The 19,791-nt window shown below is 37.3% G+C and overlaps 2 protein-coding genes across 2 annotated transcripts; both read left to right on the top strand.

Annotated features, from left to right (window-relative positions):
• The first annotated feature begins 3,612 nt into the window (after window positions 1-3,612).
• Window positions 3,613-8,678, top strand: LOC139123403 (pyrethroid hydrolase Ces2e-like). The gene is made up of 3 exons (XM_070689548.1): window positions 3,613-4,021; window positions 7,086-7,230; window positions 7,802-8,678. The coding sequence occupies exons 1-3, from the start codon at window positions 3,659-3,661 to the stop codon at window positions 8,044-8,046; spliced, it is 753 nt and encodes a 250-aa protein (XP_070545649.1). The 5' UTR covers window positions 3,613-3,658; the 3' UTR covers window positions 8,047-8,678.
• A 148-nt stretch (window positions 8,679-8,826) lies between these two features.
• On the top strand, window positions 8,827-16,963 carry LOC139122523 (cholinesterase-like). Its single transcript, XM_070687985.1, has 6 exons — window positions 8,827-8,950; window positions 9,705-9,843; window positions 10,123-10,295; window positions 11,438-11,567; window positions 11,965-12,145; window positions 15,637-16,963. The coding sequence occupies exons 2-6, from the start codon at window positions 9,768-9,770 to the stop codon at window positions 15,923-15,925; spliced, it is 849 nt and encodes a 282-aa protein (XP_070544086.1). The 5' UTR covers window positions 8,827-8,950; window positions 9,705-9,767; the 3' UTR covers window positions 15,926-16,963.
• Window positions 16,964-19,791: the final 2,828 nt, after the last annotated feature.

Below are 19,791 nucleotides of genomic sequence, written 5' to 3'. Positions count from 1 at the left end.
TAGGAAAAAATACCGTCAAGGACAGTGTGCTCACATTCGGTTTGAATTGGTCCATTCGAGAAATATTTAAACCAGGAAAAACAAGAATGACAAAAGCAAATAAGGTCTCCAACTTAGGTAATGGAGGTCATCTTTAGGAACATGCGTATCAACTTCTGTAGCAATGGAACAAGCAGATCGTAAATACATAAGCAAATGTCAACAACAAAAAATAGACAGAGAAGGCTTGATAAAAAGAAAAGGTTTGAGTGGGTAAAAAATGTAGAAGGGATCTGGTAAAAAAGTAATGCTACCTCATCAATCTTCTAGACCCTACCCCCTCCGGAATATCAAATGTTCCATCCCTTGGTATTACATAATGCCAGATGACAAGAAATGTATTTACAACCTTGGGGATGTTTTCAATTAATGCGATGAGTGTTATCAGTCTAATGTAAACAGCACTTAAGTTAGTTACAGATAGTGAAATGCCTTCCACTGTGGCCAGTGATTACAACATCTGGAATCATCCTGAATCCAAATATCTCATCAGTTCTTGTATTTCTTACAAAGAAAAGTTGGAAAAATTGGTCCGCAATGAAAAAATTCACCTCAGCTTTGTTTTCTGGATCAAAGTTTCCTACAAATTGATACCAAATATGACAAAATTATGTTCACAGCCTTCAAAACTTCTCACAACATATCCTGGGTTGGTGTAGGTCATTTAAGGTCACAAACTGAGAAAATTACCTAAAATATACAAATTTGGGGGTTCCCAACACTTTGAGCAGAAAATTTATCTAATAACATCCCTCGGGACTTTATACCAAATTACAAAGCTATCAGACAAGTAATTTTCAGAACAAGTTTTCTTGACCTAAAATGACAATATCATCTTAAAAATACAAATTTATATATTTCAGGACAATTTCCACATATCTAACTATTGTCATCTCTGTACGTCTGTGTACCAAATATAAAAGCAGTCTGTCCAGGGGTTTCAAAAAGAAAATATTGTGTAATTTTTTTTGACCAAAAATGACAAAATTGCTCCAAAATAGTAATTTTCTCAATTTTGTCATAATTCCAACAAATTAGAAGAGTAACACCCTTGCAAAGATCCAACCCAAATTTGAGAGCGATTGGGCTGGTGGTTTCAGAGAAGAAGAATTTTTACTGAAAATGAAAAAAATCACCAAAAAATTCGGCAAAAATACAAAATTAAGGATATCTTCACAATATTCATAAAACTGTATAAGGTTCACCTAAGGTACTTGCACACAAATTTTCAAAGCAATCAAAACAGCGGTTCTCGAGATATTAATTCTTGGCCATTTTTACATTTTGTAAGCTCATTTGCATAATTTTGACAAAGCAGACTTCATTTGAACAAAATCCCATCTATAGCCCAGGATGCATCCACACACCAAATACCAAGCTGAAACATGCAGAGGTTTGCGTGTTTTTGATGTTGACGGACATACTGTACATACATACATACATACATACATACATACATACATACATACATACATACATACACACATACATACAGACGCCATCGACTTCAGCTTATACGATAAACTCACATTGGTATAACCAAATGTGAGCTAAAAAATGACTAAAACGTGCAAATATTCAAAGTTCAGCCCTAAGAACATGAATACCCATTCCTAAAAGCAATCAGACAAGCGGTTTCAGAGAAGATTATTTTTTGACCAAAAATTAAAAAAAATGCCCCAAAATACAAATATGAAAAGCTAAACCCTAGGTTGATGCATACAAAGTTTCAAAGCAATTTCAAAGAAGAAGATGTTTTGACAAAAAAGGAATGATTGCCCCAAATATCATAAAATTTCACTATAGTTTGAACATATCTGACTGACGTCACCTGTTAGAACATGCATACCAAATGTAAAATAAATCAGACGAGCGGTATACAGAAAATATTATTTTTTTGACCAAAATGGGAACAATTACCCAAAGATACGTATATAAAATTTCACCACAATTTAAAGACACTCAATTAAGATCGCCTTTAGAAATAGGCATATCATCAAAGCAATCGGATATGCAATTTCAGAGACGAATGTTTTAAACAAAAGTGGGAAAAATTGTTCCCAAAAATGCAAAGTTGACAATTTCACAATAATTTAATCATATGTAACAAAAGTAACCGTAGGATCATGCATTCCAAGTTTGAAAGCGATTGGACAAGCAATCTTCAGATAAGTTTTTTGACCAAAAATTAGAAAATTGCCCAAAATATACCACAATAACAATTTCACAGCAGTTTGAACAAGTCAAACTAGAGTCACCCGAAGAAACGTGCATACCAAGTTGAAACCAAATCTGGCCCGTGATTACAAATTTTAGCAATTTGTAGGATTTTGCGTTTTTAGCTCCTTTCACATTTTTAACATATTATGTTCATTTGAACAAATCCATATCTCCATCGCTATGTGCACCTGCAAAAAAATGTTAAGATGGTAGGTGCTGAAGTTTTTTATGTTTTGATATATAGATACATATATACAAACATACATACATACATACATACATACATACATACATACATACATACATACATACATACATACATACATACATACATACATACATACATACATACAGAATGACAGATAGGCATATTGACGCCATCGACTTACCATCTATAGCTCTCTTTGGTATATATACATTTACCAAATGCGAGCTAATGAAACTGCAATCACACCCGTCCATTTTTATGGAAGTAAACTTGAAGCCCAGCTGCACAAAACAAGATGATGCGATATTTTGTAAACATTGGGGAATTATTTGAATTAAATAAGTGAAGGCTTTCCTCATACGCTGCCTCAAAAAGCGTAATGAACTCAAAGTACAGGTGCCGCCAACTGGTAAATTTTATCGATTTCGCAATATCATCCATGTTTTGAAGGTTGTTATACCGATTTTACTTACTTTTGACCTTGACCTAAAATTTGGAGGGGAAAGTAGAGCTATTCGTAACTGCCCTCCAACTGGCATATACGGAAAATATGCCCTCCCACTGAATTTTGATGCCCACTGTCCTCCAGTATCTATGGTCTGCCCGCTCCCCAGAACAATTCAAGCTCCCCACTGCCCCCTCCCCACTACTGAAATTCCCTATTGGCCACTAGATGCCTAGGCAACGCAGATCAACGCAAAACCGTGCGAGCAGTATGCAGTATACCTTGGAACACTGCTCCCCTCTAAGTTGGGCGCTTTCAAGTTCTCTTAACCACGGCTTCCCCTCCCTTTACGTATTTTCCAGTATCCATTATCAATAATTTTCTCCCCGCCCACTGAAAACAATGAAATTTCTTCCCGCCCACAGTAAATATCGATTTTTCTCCCTCCTGTTGATTAGTTTTTAAATTTGCCCGCCCGCTGAAAACTGCGCACGAACACCTTTTTGCACGAACAGCTTAGTTGGCGGCACCTGAAAGTACCTCGCCGACTTTTGGGTCTCAAGGAGAGGAGAAACTATGAGAAAGGAGAGCGAAACAAAAAATGAAGACCAGCTGTCCATGACATGTCACCTGATTTGATTTAATCAAACAAAATATTGACACATACCTTAGCCAATCTTAGAAACTGCTACCCAAAATCCATTGCTGTGAAAGCTGTGTCAGTAGATTTCTGCTTGTTGGAGGATATGGTCGTCCTCAATATCATTCGACTAGTTTTCATCTCAGGCGTCGTCCTGGCTTTATCCATCTCTACCAAAGCCTACTCAGTTGACTATGTAAACTACACCTACGTCACAGCAGAAACCACTGATGGCACAATTCGTGGGATGCGAACACTACAAACAGATGGAAAATACATGGACGTGTACCTGGGCATTCCCTTTGCCGCTCCACCCATCGGAGACCTCAGATTTGCACCTCCAGAAAGTCCAACGCTATGGTCCGACGTTCGAGACGCCTTTTCATTCAAATCGTCATGTCCCACGCCAGGGAGTCTCAACGGAGACGAGGACTGTCTGTACTTAAATATCTATACTCCTTTTGCAAATGTAAGTACCTGGTTTATCAGCGTCGCAGCCTGTCGATATTAAATGTTAATTTAATATAAAAAAAATCAGAAATTGGGATCCTATTTTATGAGTAAAAAGTTGTGCTTCGTGAATCGGGACTATAGGTCGCGGGGATACAGTCCTTTCATACCTTAAACAATCCCTTCAAATGATTTTAGTTAACCTGACGGTAACGTCTACAAAACAGTTGTTATCGTAAAAGAATAGTGCATTTTATTTCTTAACACTTACAAGTGGAATTTATGTCGTATATTGCAGTAAACATCTCATTCCTATATAAACATTATGTTTGAGTTAGTTATGTAATGCAAACGATCATTTTTGCAAGGCAAATTTTGTTGACGATAGCGGAATACGTACATGTAATAGCTGTTAATGTTGCATCTTCTAAGACAAGGGAATGCTGTTTTTTACAGTAGATCCCTTATTTGACTCATTGTGAGATACACATCTCAGAATTGAGCCGAAGAATAGTTGACGCAACTAACCGAGAAAAGTCATGTCGGAACGTTGTGGGTCTGTGTGCAATCTGCATCTGACAGACTGTAACTTCGTCATCTTCAGTTGCCATATAACTGTCTGAACGGGCTGTATGTCGTTAGTTTCATCGAGTTTTGTGAATAGATCAAAGTTTTCGAGAGGCCAAGAGTGTTAAACATGGTCAAATCAGTGATAATTTAAAAACACTTAAGCAGACACCTTTTTTCTCAAGCTTCAGCCAATCAAATGGTTAGGTTATCTTTGTTCAACGTTTAAACTCTAATGAAGATCATACAGACAAAGCGCATTACAACTCGACATTGAAAGGTAAAGTGGACAGCATCAGTTACTTGCTCAAGCATTTAAATGCTGCCATAGCATTCACAATTATATTTCCGATTTCCTTGAAGGCCGGTATTGTCAACGAGTGTAAGCTTCTCTATGCTATGTGAGTCAAAATGTTGCATTAGAACAACATTTCCCTCATAACCTTTTTATGCATATACTATAACTTTAACGATGTTTGTCATGGTTTTCATGTGACAACGTAACACCTGTCTAGTTTCACAACAAATTGAAAAATCTCAAGATTTTTATCAAAACAAACGTCAACATTACCGCAGTTGTCTACACTCAACATTGTCAAGTCGTTTCTGTTAAAACCAAAGTCTGGTTCTCTTCTCATTTAAAATCATTCAAGTTTCCATAAGGCCAAATTTGCTACCGATGTGTTTTTACACTCGTCGGTAAGCCGCTGCCATTAAAATGCTGACTCGACGCTATCCTTGGTAAGGTTGATGCTGACCTATTTCAGACCTCACACAATCAGTGGTAGATAAAACAGGTGATTTTGTTTGCTAACACTTGATCGAAGATTAGGTAACAGGTATGCGCGAATATTTCTGCCTAGGAACGATGTCTTTATCGTTCCTAAGTATCGATATCAATGTTCATGAAGGTTGTTCTATTTACAGGATGCGAGTTTCCAAACAATGATTACGACAATGCTGATTTTCACTACGATAACGCTAGATATGTTCTGTACAGTTGAAGTTGTTGTCACCGTACGTGTGGTACATATATATATATATATATATATATATATATATATATATATATATATATATATATATTATATATATATATATATATATATATATATTATATATATATATAACCGGGAGGGCACATTGTATACATTTTGTATATATATATATATATATATATATATATATATATATATATATATACAATATATATATATATATATATATATATATATATTATATATATATATATATATATATATATATATATATATATATATATATATATATATATACCTGTGTATCTTAGGTATCTGGTTGGGCAACAAAGAGCAATGCCCTTTGTCATCGGCTGCCATATGGGCACATCGTGGAACAAAATTGAAATGACTTTCATTTGATTTCTATTTTATTTTGTTCCAAGGCCTCCGGGCCAAATACAAACGGAGAGAGTAAGAAAGTGCAATGGTACATGTATCATAGTTCAAAACAGCCACCATGCCAACACAATTACAGAGGCAATATATAATAACGAAAGTGAACTGCACTGTTAAATAAATATTTCAATATTTCCTACAATTACAAACAGTGTGGAGAGTCATGACAGATTAGAGTTTTCAAGAACTAATTATGTAGGCAAGAACACTTTTTAAACAACGTAACAGACCTTGACATTTTTTGTTGAATTAAAAACACAGAGTAACATAGAGAGAGTGGTAACGCCTGCATGCCGTTTGTTCCATGGTCGTCTCGGTAGACTATTGACTTTTCATATTAAAATGAGCTTCAAAGGTGTTAAACATTTAGGAGGCTTTGTTTGTGGTTGATAATTACACGAGATTATGCGAAAAATACGACGAGATGGCATCGTACTGCCAGTCGCGTAGCAACCATAGTTACTTTGTGAGCTCTCAGGGCAGAAACACTGCTTCACGCCAATCAAAACATAACACGCCAGCAGTTTCATAAACATGTCCTTCCTTGACGCACGTGTAAAAGACGGTATGACTGACCGTAAACCATTGAGTAAAACCAGACAGTATCGATAAAAGACTTTCAAATTTGGTTCAAACACACTCATTATATATTCATAAAAATATGAGAGGAATTTTTAAAACGGTAAAACTCACTTTCCTGAAGCTCAAAACACTCCCGTTTTCGCCAGCACGTCAATTCCGCTCAGCACCACACGAAAACAACAACACAAACTTTGCCGAACATACGTTCGCTTAACAATTGGCGAAAATCCGAAAATTACCGAAGGATGCATGGTCGGCACTCTTCCGAAAAGAGAGGCGAGAGCAACCTGAGGCGAGGCGAACATGGATGGGTTACGTAACCGCTTCACGCCTTAAACAATACCCGTTGCGACTCTATCTATCTTTCTCTATGATTAAAAACATAAACTTAAGGTCTTTAGTATCTTTTACTGGAGGATATTCTCTTTCTCAAACTTTCATGCATGGACATTTTAAAAGTCATGTCGCCTAATTCGACCCTGCCTCAATATTTTTCAGAACGACAAAGATACAGTTTTGCCAGTGATGTTATGGATACACGGCGGCTGCTTCGTCTACGGGACTTCTGAAGAGTACGACGGCAGCATTCTTGCTCAGAATGACGTCATTATTGTGGTGGCCAATTATCGTCTCGGTGCCCTTGGTAAGTTTGGGTTCGTCGAAACTGTGAAGAACAATCAGAATAAAATATCTCATTACGTAGAAAGAGATAAGGTTCTCGTTTTAGCAGGCCATACCATCTAAATATCTGTATTACCCTTAATTCCTCTGTAACTAGATAACTTGATGCAGGGCTTAAAGGCGAAACATATAAGAATTTTCGTGAGGCCAACATTCGTACAGATGTGCATGAGATATTTTAATATCTCCTTTTAAAATGCATCGCCCGGTTTGTTTATAATCGCACATTGGAAGTTGAATGCCTTTCTGTACGTACACACTCTCCTTGTCTGTGGTACACATACAAGTAGCACGACCATCGCATGTAGTCAGTGAATTCATCGGAGAAGAAATGGTTCTTCCCGATAAACCTGCTTTGTCTGTATTATAATTTTGCAGAAAAATATCACCATATATGTAGCAATCATAGAAGGGTCATATAATATGAAGAAATTGCTCAGACTAGTAAATACCTGTACAGTTTGCTATATCAATGTGACACCTTTCACGATATGAACTGAAATACCTTCTCAATGTGATCCTTCTCATTACAGGTTTCCTAAGTACGGATGATCAAGTTGCTGCTGGTAATTGGGGTTTGCTTGACAATATCATGGCATTACAGTGGATACAGAAAAATATTGGAAACTTTGGCGGAGATCCAAATCGCGTGACTGTATTTGGACAAAGCTCAGGTGGAGTCAGTTCATCACTTCTTTTGTTTTCACCGCTTGCAGCAGGTAAGTTGTCGAGGTGTGATTACTCTTGTTGCTATCTCACCCTTATTTATGGCGATTAAGTTCATAGATGTGAAGAAATAACTAATATATCCTGTTATGAAAGCCATCGCTTGTCGTGAAACATTGCTGAGATGTTCTCGATTTTATGTGTCCACATTAGACGTCCAGTCAAACTGAAGTTTATACTGATTATTTACATATAGGCTTTGACGAATGTCGCTCAAGTCCTGAATCAGATCTACAAAGCTGTTTTAATTGTCGAAAAAATATAGCATAAATTTGTAGCCGCAGTGGTTGACTCTCCCATTTGTCAGTTTATTTTTGTCGACGTTTCCATTATGAGGAACCAAATACTAGGCAAGGTGATCAAACTTCTCCTGTGTGTGAACACTACATTTCTTTTGCTGTACGTGCTTTTTTGGCCCTGACATAGCACGCGGAAGTTACTGGCTCGCAAAGAAGCCGTTTAGCGATCACTAAGCGATCACATCATTGTCGACGGGACAGTATGTTTAATTTTCCCTCAATTTTTGTATTCGGAATTAAGACATAAATAGGTCCCCTGACGTAGAGAGAACTTTATCTCTTGGGGCTCTTTCCCAATACTGTCATCTGCGAATGCAACGGTCGTCATCGTCATATCAAATCAATAATGGCGCCCTCAAACGGAACAATACTAAGTTCTTTTTTAAACGATGTCATATTACATTCACTGTGTATCGCTTCCCAACTATGCCAAGAGAACCTTGCAATGTTAACTTTTGTTTAGGTCTCCTAAATGGTGTCATTGCCATAAACGGCACTGCCACGGCGCCGTGGGCCATTTTCCGACCACCTTGCAAGGCCAGCGATGCCGCCAAGGAACTTGCTTAGAGTTTGAGCTGTCAAACGGATTCGTCTGAAGATGTTATTCTTTGTCTGCGTACGAAAACATGGGTTGAACTCGTTAACACTGAAGTAACGGTAAATAAGAATACACCACATATCTCTCATCATCATCATCATCATCATCATCATCATCATCATCATCATCATCATCATCATCATCATCATTATCATCATCCATGGTTCAGTCTTTTAAAAGACAAAATATTACCCATATTTTGTATTTGTGAGCCGGTGCCGTAGAAAGACATTCGGCCGGATGAGAGACAGTGTGTGACGTCATAATAGAAGATTTAAATAGACTTAGTAACATTTACAATGCCTACAGACTCCAAATTTACTCGCATCATCGGAATATCAGGACGTTGTATTATAAATATCTCTAACTTAAGCAAAACTGAGACTTGGGACGTCCATCATGATATACCCGCTCTAAATTGAGCATTTTCACCTTTTGTAATTTCGTTCAACCTTAACAAATTAATGTTCAAATTACAAAACCAAAGAACACCAGTATCTCCAGGAAGGGGAGCTTAGATGTATTTTCAAAGTAGTGTTGAGATTCCCATCAGATTATATGAAGAGCAAGAGGAAAGATGCGTAGACAGTTTTCACATATAAAACTCACGTAATCAATCTGAGGGACATTAAATCAGTGTCCGCAGTCGCTCCCGCACGTTGAACCCTTCAGGTTGTCTACTTAACATTGAAAATAGCATCGAAGATTGAGAAATGAACAACATGTGCCACCATGTCGGTAGCCATTACTATCAGCTGTTCTTTAGCATCAGATAAGCAATGACAGTTTCACTATTCTTCTCTCACTGTGTAGTATCCCTATGATTGGTGTGAATGGACGCCTAACGTCGATGGACACTTCATCTTGGATGACCCAATGAATTTGTTGCACAGAGGAGATTTTTTGAAGGTGCCCTTTATGGTTGGAGAAACCAGAGATGAACTGTACTACGGTAGGTACTCTTTTACGTGTGCTTGTACGGAGCATTCTTGATAATGTAATTATATGATTATTATATAATCTGGAAAAACGAGAGATGAACTTTACTACAGTCGGTAGTCTTTCGTGTATGCTCCTACAGAGCAATATTGATTATTTAATTATATATTGGTAGTTATCAATGATTTCGGTAGATTTAGATATAGTTAATATGCAGAATAAGACAGAAACTCTAATGATGTACTGTTACGTATAATTGTATGGTTGGCTTGTTGTTTATCTTCTTTCGCAGGCCCACGGAGATTAACAAGAAGTAACTTCGAAATCATATTGCAAACATTCGTCGACGCCCCACTGTACGCGGAGAGTGGCAACAAAGACGCCCTCTACGACGCTCTACTCTATGAGTACATTGAACCAGCAGATCCTGATAACCCTGAAGAGATCCGAAATCAGTGGGTCCAGGTGAGATTCACAATTTCTGAAACAGTGACAGGCGATTCAGTCCAGTTGCGTTCCATATGTTCTAGCGATATCTGAAATTCTTTCACTATGCCTGATTTCACGATACAATTATTTTCGGGCGAAGGCTCGTTACATCGTTTAACGACGCAACTTGCCTTGTATATGAAAAACCTAGTTTAAATCACCATCATCCATCGAATATCGCCTTTTCATTCTTAAGATAGAACACCCTCTAGGGGACAGATATTCGGACTCTCAAACTTTTACAATTCTTTTTCTGATATACCACTTGTGGGGTTCTTTTTAAAGCTCTTAGTATAAGAAAACTTTTCACCGGCTTAATTTTTCGAAATTCGAAAATTTTATTTTTCTCAATAGAGTTAACACTAGGATGGTGGCCATTTTGAATTTTAAATATTGGTAAATTTTTGGATTATTTGCTTCTCTGGTTCCAAAATTTGCACGGTGACCCCGATTTGTATTCTTCATTTCAAAAGAGAATGATTAAAAGTTTCTTTATGGAAAGTTTGATCAAAAGTCTTTCACTTTCGAGGCACATACTACCTTAAACCCAGTTCTTTTCCTTTCCTTGTCTTCTTTGCAATATGCAACAACTTTGCGTATCTTCATTTCTTGATATGAGCTTTATAAGAAACTCGTCATAGATAATAAACCCGTGAAAATTACAAAATAAAAATACCCGCTGTATAACACGTAAAAATCTAGGTATAAATGAGCTTCGAGTTCAAAACATCCTGAAGGTTTGAAGATATTGCCATCATACCTAGCTTTAAAGTCTCCATGTACGTATCTTCTCAAAAATAAAGCTCAAATTGTACTACTATGATTCGGGCATCTAATGGCTGATATTAATGGAGCCATGATTTGAAGAAAACCGTCAATCTCAATAAGCATTTTTGAGACCACTCAATCGCATTACAATCAAAACTTATTCTTCATATCATTGAAATGCGTTGCTGTGAATAGATTCAAACCAAAGAAAACAATGTTATTTTATTTCAACTTTGAAAGCAAAATGATAATATTTTATAAAAATTGACAGATTTATTACAATTGGATACGTATCGTATTTCATCGAAGGATCATACATATATATATATATATATTTTCTTTTAATTTAGCTGTACACAGAATACAACTACGCGGCGCCATCCGACAACCATGGTAAATGGCACTCACTCGAACAAAATGACACGTACAGATACGCCTTTCATTACCTATCTCAATTCAATGAGGAACCAGAATGGGTCGGTAAGTCTTAAAGTCTGAACACAAGGACCCGAGCAACACGATAGACATTACGTCTATATACAAATCTATGGACTAAGTACCTTAAAATAGCAGTGGCCGACTCATTTGAACTGTGAAAGTAGTCTGAAGATTGATGACTGATTGAAAGATAATGGCGATATTCTTCTTAACCAGTGGTTACATGAGGTCAATGTCGGATGAGGTATACTGAGACAAGATAATATGCAGTGTTTATGATTGCACAACAAATCATTAATTTTCAGTTGAGCTGCGCAGATATAAGACTATTACTCGAAGTTTAAGTTCTTGCACAAGTGACAAGTTCTTGCAGAGTGAATTATCAAGAGATCTCGCCACTCACGAGATCTCATTGTGTATTGTATTAACCCTTCGACAGGTGTCACTCACAGTTACGACCTGTACTTCCTGTTCGGCACACCCTTCTTGCACAGTAATCGTACATGTCCCTGGGGATGCGATTGGGGTAACTGGTACAATGACCAACCGAGGTGGTCAGAAAGAGACCGAGAAATTAGTGAATTTACGATGAAGTTGTTTACGAATCTACCAAAATATGGGTAAGCAGGTCTTAAGTTGTTAATGCGAGTAGCAGAACTACACGTAAAGTTAAGTGTTAAAGGATAGAACACCAATTAAACGCCTTGTCTAGACGTTCAGAAATTTAACACTACGTGTTCAACCAATGTTCAATATTTTAACACACGTGTGCACATTTTGAACACTTCGTGTTCATCAGACATTATATTGAACACCATGTGTTACATATCTGAACACACGTTGCACATGAAATGCGTTCAAAAAATTGAACGCATTTACGCGTTCAAAGGGCTGTAACACTTTTTGAACGCATGGACGCCGTTAACGATAAGTGTGTTAAAGGTTAGAACACATGATATGCACTTGTTGAACACCTTTAATTTGCGCGTTCATGGGGTGTTCAAGCCTGGAAATAACAAAACAGACACTTATATTCAGTAAAATTATTTTATTTAAAAATACACAAAAATTCCTTTTGTAAAATACAATTATTTAGTGTCAATTGGGCACATAAACACCGTTGGTGTTTTCCTCTGACAAACTTTACAAAGTGGCCATAAAAGTAAAGTTTGTCAGAGGAAAACACCAACGCTAATTAACACCTTCCTATCAAAACATAAACAAAGAAAATCCCATAAACACTGTAGATCGTTTTCAAACAATATGAACAAAGTAGTGACAAAACAGGTTTTACTTATAATTGTGGATTACGTTATATGTTCATACTTGCAAAAACGTACGAAAACATCTGTTTGAAAAAGCTAAAAATTTGGCTTACTTGAATATATCACATTTTGATAATTCCTTATGTCTTAAAAATGTCTGAAATGTCTTTAATGTCTCAAAAATACAATTTTGTGTATTTCATCATAACTTGTACATATATGATTAGGAAAATCCCCGGAAACCTCTACTCCAATTATTAAATGAATCGTACTGGCCGTTTTGAAGAAAACGCTTGGGATGTAAACATTTGAGGATGATGCCACACATTTACCTATGATATAAGGTCTACGTCCTTAACAGCAAAGCTAAAATCAGTAACAAACCGAGAACAAAGACGTCTTGATCTAAAATATAAAATAATCAAAGATTTGGTAGCAGGCTATGATCAACTAAATGTTACTGGCATAAGCCTTCAAAGACGTGAAGTCTCCTTCATCAGATGCCAGGGTGCAATGAAGATTTGAAGCAGAAAGCGACAGAAAATTCAGAGTGGAAATTTCAGAAAATTCCGAAATTTAGAGTGTAATTTTTTTACTGTGAATTTTCTGTGGCTTTCTGCTTTAATTCTTCATTCCACCATTGCATCTGATAAGGGTGACTACAAGTATTTGAAAGCTTATTCTCCAGTAACATTTAGTTAATCATAGCGTTCTGGACATAGCTCAGATAAATTCAGAACAGAAATACAGAAACTTATCAATTCAGTTACTAACCCTCGAAAGTTCAAATCTACATCAGAGATGAGCTGAGGTTCTCAAGCTTGTTTCCAGACAGCTATCTGTACACTCATATTCTTCAATTTCTGTACCAATAGCTTCTGTAATAACTCTTCGATTTCACGTTCATCCAACTTTTCACATCCTGAAAATAATGCAACAATAGATAATATGGCGACATGAGACTTCAAATGAAAGACAATTTGGCCTTATTAGGTTAAGGAAAAGGGGTGACTTTTGTATACAGTGCCTCTTTTCGTCAATGTTACAAAATATTGGCTTCTTCGTGTCATCAACTAATGAAAAGTAAAAGCAAAGCCCAACTCTCATATGCTAAAACAATATTCTTCGATGTTTAACTAAAGTTTTAAATTTACATGCGATTGTGGTTACTAAAAGACATGTTTTAGCTGTGATTACGCAGCGGTAATGTGGCATATCGATCGCGCTCGGGTCATGGGTCATCGCTCCAGTGATGACCCTTGACCCGAGTGCGATCGATACCCCATGGCCCAAAACACTGCTGCGTATTCACAGCTAGTGTATGGTCCACCAGCCACTGAAAGAAATAAAGGTTTCTTCACGTAGTTAAGCTTTTTCAAAGTACAATACAATTAGTTCCGAAGGTTAATAATACAGATGCTTCAAAATCCAATACCTTTTAATATTTTGGAGAGAAAACTTACCCTTTCTGGTCTTGCTTTCGCACGATCACGACTTCAGCGTGCGCTTACAAGAAAAATGTCGCAACTTCCGTTTTGATGCATCATGGGATAAGAAAAGGCACCAAACTTGAACACCAAGTGTTAAAGTAGAACACCTCTTGCACGCCGATGTTAAAATTTAAACGTTCATAGTGGTTTTTTGATTTTCTTTTCAAAATTTCAAAATTTCAACCCGTAATAAACGTGTAAAATTATTTTTATACTTCCTTTTTTAGAAAAACATGCTTTCAGCAATTGTAGACCGGAAATATTTCCACTTATTGTGAAATTCGTTACACCGAAATCCGTGTACGTATGCCGGACAGCGAGGCAGTAGTAAAGTTAATATAGCCGTGTAAAGTAAAAAAACACAAAAGATTGTTAATTGTTTCACAGTATTGTAAAATTTCTGTGATGCTGAGTTTTTGAACACTTGAAGGAGATAGTTGTTAACACTACGTGTTCAGGTTTAGAACATCATTGTTAATAATATGAACACTAGTGTTAACAATATGAACACTAGCCGTTCAAATTTGAACACCGACATGTACATTTTGAACGCGTAAAGACGCGTCTAGCGGTCCGCTATTTTTACAGTGTAGGTAACCAAACTCTAGCGGTAGATGATTTTCACGAAATTCACCATCAAATAACACGATCAAATAACACCTACTGTACAGTCTATTAGTAGGAATCATATAAGATTTTACAATGTACCATTATGCGTGGTTCTTGCCTGATATGTAACTCGCATGCTTATCTCGCAGCGGAGCGGAGGCGTCGCTTACTGCCCATTGTACTGTGATTGTATCGTGACGTTAGAATAGTGCAAAGGAATATGTCAAGACAGATTTAATTGTGTGGTACACCGATGGACCAGTGTTTCTCAACGTGAAAACACCTCGGTGTCTCATAATTTGGAACTACAGCCAAAAAAAAGATATTTGTTTCTGGTCGTCGTGCGCATCATTTCAAAGTGTGCGCGTCAACTCATTTTTTCCCTGTATTTCATTTGCCCCTATGAAAAAAAGGGGAAAATGTATCAAATGCCATAAAAAATTTTAAAAATTTTTTTAAAAAATCGCGTCGCCGCATCATTTTTGCCACATGTCAATGACCAGAACTAAACCTATTATTTCTTTGCCCTAATCATGCGCCTGTTTGATCATGCAGTCACCTTTGGCAGTGGTACCGATGTTGGCCTTCTCTGACCGAGGCCATACATAGCATGGAATGAGCCAGTTTCACCATGCACAACATATCCCATGTGATACCTTTGGAAAGCGCATGAGATGGTAATATGAGTTAGTATTTTGAATTTCACAATCGGGTTATCTTTCCTTCTTTTCTGCTCCCTTCCTCAAGGAATCCTACACCACAAGACGTAAATGGCACAATCTGGAAACCCTTCGATGACGTCACAGATGCTTACCTCGAAATTAATGATGTTTCAAGGGTCAAGTACGATTACAGAGCCAGGAGAATGCTATATTGGAATGACTACTTCCCCAAAGTATTACGACGAGAACCGCCTCCACCGATTGTAATGACACCACCTCCTCCTAATTGCCCACCTCCAAACGTAGCAATGCCACGGCGTGCATGCTTTTGGAAAACAATGCTCGTCATAATATCATGTTTGGTTCTCGTGTGATTGCACCAATACTGAAACTACGAGAAAAGTAGGTCTTCTCGCACAGATATAAATAAATATTGAGTGATGAACGAGGGACGGGACCACATATATAGAAATAGAAATATCCCGTTGCTATGAAGTAGTATCTTTAAATAAAATAATCTTCCTGAATTTTTTGCTTGAAACAGCTATACGATTAAAAGACTGGATTTTGATGCGTATGTAACACATTTTACGAACAGTTTCTCTCTATATTCTTACTCATGTAGTCGTGTCCTTTTTCTTTGTGGAAACACAGTTACTGATTTAAGGCGCTTACCAACTAAAACTTTTTAAATGAAATTGAAATTCAACAACTTCATCAAAATATGATTTTCACGTTCAAAGACTTTTAATTATTGTGTCGAGTTCGACGGGTTGGAATTGACTGATTGAGATTGTCGAAAGAGGGCAAGCATAGGCAAGCGGAGTCCACAACAAGTTAACCCTTGTACAAGGTACACATTTTTCAATTAAATATAACCATATTTCTTATAGTGATGGATAGCAAATTTTGACAGACGACACCTACTCTGTACTGTCTGACATTGTACAATATTGAACAGTTTCTATTGATTGTGTGTAAGTAAATTTCGAGTTTACTCTTTTTTTGCGACAAAATGCGTCAGTTATGGCGTCATATCAACCTGTATCATGACTCAAGTTCAAGACAGTGTGAACGGCTCCGCGAATGATTAAGGATATAAATTACAGAAATACTTTCTCTCGTCGGTATTTCCAATTAAAAAATAATAGCTAAAATACCCTCTTTCAACTCTGCCGAGAAATATTAAATTTTGTGTTTTGACAAAAACAATTAACGATCCACAAGCTTTGAAATGTGTCAACACAAGTAGCAGACTCAAACTTTTGTAACATTTGAGCGTCTATATAACGTCGTTGAGGCGCTCCTACACCTTTATGAAACTAAAGTGTGTTAGTACAATGGTTTGGAGAATCTTCAGTGTTCTTTGTCTTTTCTACATCTCAAATAAACTAAAGCGTGTTATACAATGATTTGAAGAACTTTCGTGTACTTTGCTTTTTCGTCAGTTATTTTGTATTGTTTGTAAAATTAAGTTTCATGGGTCCTCTCTCAACTAAGTTCTTTATAAAGCCACAGTCTGCAGCAAGTAACTTGTCCTGTCATCGATCGTGATTTGCAACACAGCCAAAAGAAACGCATTTCCGAAGCAATGAGCGAAACGAATCTTTAGAATGTTCACGGGATTTGCAACTTGTGTCAGCGTATTGTGTCAGCGTGTGCGGGTCGTGATTTAAGTTGTCTTCATCAGAACACATCAATATTCCGTGAGAAATATTGTGTGATACAATGACTGTTAAAATTATAATATCTCGCCGTACATGACGTTTCTAGCGAGAATATGATGTAAAAAAACACTCACCGAAACATTTCCGAAAACGAGGCGAATGGAATGTCGTCATTGGAACGGCGTCGTTGCTATCGAACGCTGTTAAACAAACGATAGAGGAGTCGATACGTTCTATTACCTTTCGTTTAGAACAAACAAAGCAACAATGGACGGCAAGCACAAAACCTTTAGAACTTTTCACCCACTTTCCGAAAATGTTTACTCAAGTAGTGACCTTTCCGTTGGAATAAGTGAATTGACGCGACTTATGGGAGACCGCTTGTCAAAGCCAGGAAAGAAGAAAGAACAATCGAACCCGTAAGGAAGCTATGGCTTCAAGTTATGTATTTCCAGTAGGCCTAATACCAAACCACAATACAAAATTCATTAGGTTGCAAAGACAATTATTAGAGCATCAAAATGGAAATTTGCCAATCGATTGAGTTGGCGAACTGCAAATTTAGTCATGTATCAGATAATTTTTGAAATCTATTGTATTAATCTATGAATAGGATAGTTTTCCTTATCAACAACTTTTATCAAAGGTCAGATACGCGGCAACTCTCTGAGAATGTTGGCAGCATTTTACTTCATGCGTCTGGTTTGACAACATAATGATGATTGCCTTCTCTGTCAGGGTGCTCACTACAATAACAAATGTCGATTCGCACGCTGAGGACAATGGCGCCCTCAAGGTAGGCCTGTATGTTAAAAAATGTCGTGCATTTTGGGCAATCATAACAAATCAAAAGTTAATACACGATTGCGTAAAATAAATGCTAGGTTCCCAAAACTATAGTTTGACACTTTTATTTGACACATAGGTTGACTCTGTCATCATCTCAAACAGTCTTCATACACCATGACGAATTAGCGTTGACGTCACGTAGTGATGGCAGCATTACATCGCACACCACCGACAGTGATCTCATTCCCCTACCAATCGACGTCACGTCGAGTAACAGCAGCTTCACGGAGTCTGATGACTCTGACTCTGAAGTGTTGACGAGGAAAAAGTGGAAGCCGAACGCTTTGAAAAAATCTTCGACAATCTCCATAAGCGATGTCACCACATGGCCTCCGAATATTTTAGACGTCGTCAGGGAGAGGAGAAAGCAAAGGCAACTATCGTCAATTTTCAACCAATAAACTTGTTACGCTATTAGTATTTCATATTATGATCATATATATTTTCCAATCTGTCCCTTCCTTCAGAGAAGCACAATACGAACGATGAAATCACCGAGTCATAACAAGTTGTACACTAGTGATAGAACGATCATGAGTTCCTTCAAAGACGGGTCACGTAAAAGATAAAGAAATAATATACTTATTACTGAACATAGCTTTGTAAAGATATCACTAGACCGCTGACAGATTGTCAATAATTTGAGGTGAGGATCACGATTTGGGCTAATGCCAGACAACAGCAAGACAATCGCTTTGTCCACACGTACCCACACGCGAAGTTACACACGATTTTATTACTACCACTAGTACAGAAATTTGCGAGAAATTTACGAGAAATGGACACTTTCTCGCTTTTTGCGAGAAGTAAGCGAGAATACATTACTTTCTCGCAATAACTTAGCGAGAATTTAATTTTCTCGCAAACAGCTGGCGAGAACTGTGTTTTCTCGCTCAGCATCTGCGAGAAACTGAATTCTCGCAATCAGTCAGCGAGAAATTTGTTTTCTCGCTTTGCATCTGCGAGAAATTGTATTCTTCTGTGTAAGCATTTCACATAAATTTCACAATTTCTCGCAGATGCAGAGCGAGAAAACATAGTTCTCGCTGATTGATTGCGAGAATTCAGTTTCTCGCAGATGCATGCGAGAAAGCACAGTTCTCGCAGCTTGATTGCAAGAAAGTATGTTTTCTCGCTTACTTCTCGCAATACAGCGAGAAAGTGTCAATTTCTCGCAAATTTCTCGCAAATTTCTGTACTAGTGTACGCTATTTGATTTCAAGAACAAAATCACCTGAATCCCTACGGCGCGAATATCGCTCGAGCAGCCGCGGGGCGACACTCGAAGGTTGAAAGCAGGTTGTATCACTTACGTAACTTAAGGTAGAACGCACCTCGGGGACAGACATTCGGACTCTCAAACTTTTACAGTTCTCTTCTGATATACCACATGTGGGGGTTCATTTTAAAGCTCTTGGTGTAAGAAAACTTTTCACCGGCTTAGTTTTTCGAAATTCAAAAATTTTTATTTTCTCCATAGAGTACACAGGGATGGCGGCCATTTTGAATTTCTAATATCGGTAAATCTTGGGTAATTTGTTTCTCTAGTACCAAAATTTGCACGGTGACCCCCTATTTTTATTCTTGATTTTGAAAGAGAATGATTGACAGATTCCTTGAGGAAACACTGCATAAAAACCCAATAATACTTACTGTATTAACATGAATTAATGCCTGTATTTTAGCTGAAGAGTGCATATACAGATGAATACAGTCAAGAATCC

This window comes from Ptychodera flava, chromosome 22 (assembly GCF_041260155.1).
Source record: "Ptychodera flava strain L36383 chromosome 22, AS_Pfla_20210202, whole genome shotgun sequence".
Lineage (NCBI taxonomy): Eukaryota > Metazoa > Hemichordata > Enteropneusta > Ptychoderidae > Ptychodera > Ptychodera flava.
Note: the sequence above shows the minus strand (reverse complement) of the source record. Positions and strands in the feature narration are given on the sequence as shown.

What these genes read in the sequence shown, in the direction of transcription:
- LOC139122523 (XM_070687985.1), top strand. Translation starts at nt 9,768, where the DNA reads ATGAATTTGTTGCACAGAGGAGATTTTTTGAAGGTGCCCTTTATGGTT. An exon ending in TCCGAAATCAGTGGGTCCAG is followed by an intron (nt 10,296 to 11,437) that starts GTGAGATTCACA and finishes CTTTTAATTTAG; the next exon opens with CTGTACACAGAATACAACTA. An exon ending in TGAGGAACCAGAATGGGTCG is followed by an intron (nt 11,568 to 11,964) that starts GTAAGTCTTAAA and finishes ACCCTTCGACAG; the next exon opens with GTGTCACTCACAGTTACGAC.
- LOC139123403 (XM_070689548.1), top strand. Translation starts at nt 3,659, where the DNA reads ATGGTCGTCCTCAATATCATTCGACTAGTTTTCATCTCAGGCGTCGTC. An exon ending in TCTATACTCCTTTTGCAAAT is followed by an intron (nt 4,022 to 7,085) that starts GTAAGTACCTGG and finishes AATATTTTTCAG; the next exon opens with AACGACAAAGATACAGTTTT. An exon ending in TTATCGTCTCGGTGCCCTTG is followed by an intron (nt 7,231 to 7,801) that starts GTAAGTTTGGGT and finishes TTCTCATTACAG; the next exon opens with GTTTCCTAAGTACGGATGAT.